A 5,453-nucleotide genomic window follows, 5' to 3' on the forward strand; every position below is an offset into this window, starting at 1 on the left:
ATTTATGATTTGTTGGATTTTTTTTCAAATTTTTTGAGCACTTCAAAATTTTCCGGTTGAAAAATGAGTCAATCTGGTAGGTTTGACCTTTAATGGATGGCTGATGGAGAAGCCTAAGTTACGGTGAAATTTGGCTTCACGAAGTCACCGAAGCTGCGTCCGGTTATCTCCAGATCAACTTTCGTTTCAGTGTACGTAGCTCCTACTACAGTGCGCTGCAAATAATCGAGACACATACGCACGCACTGCGCTGAATAGCGGCAGTCCTGGCGGGCGAGAAAGTTGACCTACGCGAGCCGTGCCAGCGAGGTACTGGCAGGCAGGTAGCCAGGTAGGTTAGCATGCACACGGGGCTGGCCCTGTCGGCGCGCTTCGAAACATCGGGGGGTTCGCCGTCGGTCGGCCAATCGGCCGGGGGCCGCGATCGAGGAGGAGCGTACCAGGGATGTCAAGCATTTCGGCGCAATAAAGCGGGGAATGGATAGCGGCAGCGCGTTCTACTATTATCTGCCAGGGTCAACCGGAGCGTGCACCTGCTTGCCATGCCTGGCCGAGCTCGACATGGCACAGCATTGGCACGGGACATGGGGTGGAGTCCAAGGCAAGAAAATACGTGCACCCTCGGCGTGCGGTGTCGCCGCGCTGCAGCAGCGCACACATGGCCGAGCAGGGGTGAGGTGCTGGTGCATGCATGCATCAGGGATTCAGGGATCAGACGTCCATGAGGCTGGCGCGTCCTTTCTCGGGTGACACGATCGTGCTCTCGGTGCGCTGCTCCATCGATCCGTTCGGCGGACGGTCGGCTGGCTCTCAGGTTAATTTCATGCATGCATCCCTTTGCAGCAATGGCGCTCCAAGGTCCACACCACAGAAGGATCTATCCAACCAACGCACCAACTTAGGCTGGTCATAGTGGGAGTAACATAGGCAGTAACTTAGATGCCACATAAGCAAAAATGATGAGGTGGCAAGTAGTTAATGAGGAAAGAGGCAAATAGAGTAACATAATATGTTACCATCACATAGCGCTTCCCAATGCAAAATGAGTCTACAAAGTAATAAATGAAGACATCTATGTTATCCAAAGTTTCAGATCCCGGGCGAAAAGAGCGCGATTGCGGCGCTATCGCGTGCTGGAAGCCTTCCCGCGAGGCAATCCCGTTTTTTGCGCGATCTGCCGCTAACCGCGCGATCGCGCGTGAAACGGCGCTATTTGGCTTCGCTGTCGCTGCAAAATCGCGGGATTGGGCCAAAAACTGAAACACAAGGGCCCAAAGGCCCCAAACAGACCAGAAACAACCCAGATATCGTGATGGTATATAAAACCTCCTCCAGAAAACCTAGGTCGTGTCCCCCTCATTCCCTTCTCCCCCTCTCACCAAAAACTTGCGGCGGCTGCGCTGCTCTTCCCAGCAGCGTCGACTGCTACTTCGTTGGAAGCCAGATTGGATTCCGGGGGTGGTGGAAAGGCGACCGACGACGAGGGGCATTTGAGCGACGCCGCCTCTGCGACTACAATGACATCTCAGTCTCCAGCAGCCGGGGCAAGCACATCGCCAGGAGGTACAAGAGTCCTCCGATTCCATAGCTCATTGGTAGATTCAGACTTGTTTGTTGATTCAGGATTTGATACTTACTTGGATTGTGGAGGGTGGCGTTGAACGTGTATGTGTGTTTGGTTTACTTATTCCTCTCACGGATGGATGGGGAGAGTTGAAAGCAGCAGTAAGTATTGCTTCTAGCATAACAGGCTAAAGCGCTGATATTAGAGAAAAACTGGAATAGGCTCTTGTGGTCTGAGCAGAAGGAGCATGTAGAAAACTGAACCGAAAACAATGAACGTCATTCATATTTTTCCTGTATTGTTTTGATTATATCCAAGTCATGGAAGATGTGCTTAGTGATGCTTGCAACATACCCCAAAATTTGCGTTCACTTCAAGGCAAGGGATATCACTTTCTATTTACCAGATTGCTACATAATAAAACTGCTATTTCTCTAGGAAAAATTAGTACAACCAGAACCCGTTTTTTCATTGCCAGTAAAGCAAATCACAGCTCAAGAACTTGTGTAAAGAATAAAGATATTGTTGTCTGTTGTGCTACTTCCATAACCTGTGTAAATAGAATGAGAGGGTTGGCTGGGTCTGTTGCTTTAATTTAGTGTATGTAGAATGCTCTCAGTAACCCATTTCACATCTAATTTTTCTAGATATGTCTATTTGATTTTTGTAGGCTTGGCTGGGTCAAGCACTTCACCAATAATCCCAGCACCTCATGTAGCTCAAGTGCACTCAGATGACCCAGCATGGAAGCATTGCACAATTCCAGACATGACCAAGAAGGCCTCTGTGGAATGCAACTTCTGCCATGGTGTTTACATTGGTGGTATTACTCGAATGAAGTACCACCTTGCAAATTTCAAGGTTCAAAATGTCGTTTTGTGCCAACAAGTTCCAGCTGATGTGAAGCAAGAGATGAGGGAGCTGATCTCAAGGAAAGATGAAGCAAAGGAAAAGAAGGCCAGGGAATCAGCAATACGCAGAAGTGACGTCAATTTGGATGGAAATGATGCTAAGGCTGCTGATGAAGATGACATCTTGGGTGGTGGTAGTGGGGGTGGTCTGCTTGTATTATCAGGGAAACGACAGAGTAAGGGCAACACATATGGTTCTATGGATAAGTTTTGCACCAAGTCAACAGAAGAGGTTGTGGCCGCAAGGAAGGGGGAAGGCTTTTCTACAAAGTTGCAAACCAAGTTGTCCACTCAAAGAAGGGAAGAGAGGAGGGTCCGTGCTTGTGAGTATGTTTGTCAGTTCTTCTATGAAGCCGGAATCGCCCACAATGCAGTCTTGCTTCCAAGCTTTGAACTTATGCTTGAAGCGGTTGGAGCGTTCGGGACAGACATGAAAGGCCCCACTCCTTATGAAATGGGTGGCCCTTACTTACAGAAGAGCAAGAAGAAAGTCGAGGAAGGATTTGCTGGACATAAAGAAGCATGGAAGCTCACTGGATGTACCGTCATGACAGATGCATGGACAGACAAAAGAGGAAGGGGAGTGATGAATTTGGTAGTTCATAGTGCCTATGGTGTTGTTTTTGTTGATTCTGTGGATTGTTCAGATGTGAGAAAAGATGGCAAGATGATATTTGATCTTGTTGATAGATGCATAGAAGAAATTGGGGAGAAGAATGTCGTTCAAATTGTAACGGATAATGCCTCAGTCAATATAGCAGCAACAACAATGATGAAAGTGAAGCGTCCCTCCCTATTTTGGAATGGTTGTGCAGCCCACACAATTGATTTGATGTTGGAGGACATAGGGAAGCTTCCTGCAATCGAACAAACAATTGCCAAAGGAAAGGCTGTGACGGTGTTCCTTTATGCGCATACACGAGTTTTGGCATTGATGACAAAATTTCTTGGAAAAGACCTAGTCCGCTCTGGTATTACTAGGTTTGCAACAACATATTTGAACTTGAAGAGCTGGCAGGACAACAAAAAAGAGCTACAAAAGTTGTTCAGGTCCGATGAACTCAATGAAATGGACCACCTAAAAAAGGCAAAGGGGAAGAACGCAGCTAAAATCGTTCGCTCTGAAACTTTCTGGAAAGCAGTAGATACCGTTGTCAATTTGTTTGAGCCAATGGCAAATCTTTTGAGGAGGATGGATAGTGATGTTCCGGCAATGGGCTTTATTCATGGTTGTATGTTGGATGCAAAGAAAGAGATCTCCGTGAGGTTTGACAATGACAAGTCTCGCTTTCTGGAAGTGTGGGACATCATTGACAAGAGATGGGACAACAAGTTGAAGACTGCATTACATATGGCTGGATACTACTTGAACCCATACTATTATTATCCAAACAAGCTTGATATTGAGATCGATGGTAGTTTCAAAGAAGGGCTGATAACTTGTATTTCAAAGATGGTTCATGATCCTATCAAGCAATAAGAAATAATCGATGAGATTGACCACTATCAAGAGGGGATAGGGTCTTTTGGAAGGGACATTGCTGTACGGCAAAGGAAAAACAAGAAGTTTGATCCAGGTAATTGGTTGCCTGATATTGTTGTTTCTTATTTTGTTATCCTGCCCAAAGTTTCCTAACATGTCCCACTTGTTTATGTTCAAGCTAAATGGTGGATGAACCATGGGACAAGTGCTCCAAAACTAAGGATCTTGGCTGCAATGATTCTTGGTTTGACATGTAGTTCCTCTGCTTGTGAGAGGAACTGGAGTGTATTTGATCAAGTAAGTATATTGTTCCTCCTTTCCACTTAAATGCATTGTTCAATCCATTTTGAATACTTTGTGATGCTGTCAATTTCTCTATGAACTTAAGTGCAGAACTAGTGGTCTTGATTATACTTCTTCTATTTATCTGGTGATGTTATGCTTGCTGCAGCCTTTGACATATTGATTTGTTCATTTTGTAGGTTCACACAAAGAGATGCAGCAGGATGCTGCATGACAAGATGAGTGACCCTGTTTCCATCAAGTTCAACTCCAAGTTGAAGGACAAGAAACTAAACAAACGCAAGGACCCCATTGAGAAGCAGGTGGTAGATGTTTTAGAAGATGATGAGAATGAATGGATCACTGGTGTAGTGCCAAACGGTGATGAAGAACAAGGTGAAGATCAAGATCAAGAAATTCCGTATGCAAGCTCGCATGCTGGACCAGGAACTTCTGCTATTAATCCACTTAAAAGGAAGAGGGGTGTCTATGGTAAGAAGAAGAAGATGATGATCCCTGTTACTCCTCAAGAAGATCTGATCTCTGCTTCCTCTGCTTCAGAAAGTGACGACGGCGAGGACACCGACATGAGTTCTGGTTCTGACATGTGAGCTTGTCGGTTTCTCTATGAACTTCATTTTGGCGCTCATGATTCTATCCTTTCCTGTGTGCTTTTGACAAATGAATTCTGAAGACTTTGTGATGCATGTAATGGACTATGGACATGCTGCTGTTTGTTACTGAACTTAAGTGTCGAACTGCTGATGTTATGCTTGAAGCTTGATGCAGTCTTGAATTTATGTTTCTATTTATCCGTTGAACTGCTGCAGATCTCTTCTGTACTTGTTATGTTCGAATTTATATTGAGAATCCTCTTTTTTCTACTGAAAATATGCTGTTTTCGAGAAAAATATGCACATGTATTAGTATATATATGTGTGATATACATGCACAGGTATTGTAGCCGCGAAATGGCTTAGCGGCCGCTATAGCCGGCGATAGCGGCTGTAGCGTTGGCACAGAGCCAGCCGCTAAATGCCTTAGCCCGCGATCTGAAACTTTAATGTTATCACATATATGATACTACCCACTATGAAGGTAGTAATGTAGACTAGTAACATATGCATGTTACTAGTTTAAGTTACTCTCCACTATGACCAGCCTTAATCTCTAGCTCATACCCTAGTTTCTTGGAGCGGATGAAAGAGGCAGT

At 45.2% G+C, this 5,453-nt stretch overlaps 1 protein-coding gene across 1 annotated transcript; it reads left to right on the forward strand.

Moving 5' to 3' along the window:
- The first annotated feature begins 1,355 nt into the window (after positions 1-1,355).
- Positions 1,356-5,018, forward strand: LOC123138942 (uncharacterized). The gene is made up of 4 exons (XM_044558790.1): positions 1,356-1,563; positions 2,235-4,052; positions 4,137-4,255; positions 4,441-5,018. Exons 1-2 carry the CDS (start codon positions 1,518-1,520, stop codon positions 3,953-3,955), a joined length of 1,767 nt encoding a protein of 588 aa, XP_044414725.1. The 5' UTR covers positions 1,356-1,517; the 3' UTR covers positions 3,956-4,052; positions 4,137-4,255; positions 4,441-5,018.
- Positions 5,019-5,453: the final 435 nt, after the last annotated feature.

This window comes from Triticum aestivum, chromosome 6B, assembly GCF_018294505.1.
Source record: "Triticum aestivum cultivar Chinese Spring chromosome 6B, IWGSC CS RefSeq v2.1, whole genome shotgun sequence".
Taxonomy (NCBI): domain Eukaryota; kingdom Viridiplantae; phylum Streptophyta; class Magnoliopsida; order Poales; family Poaceae; genus Triticum; species Triticum aestivum.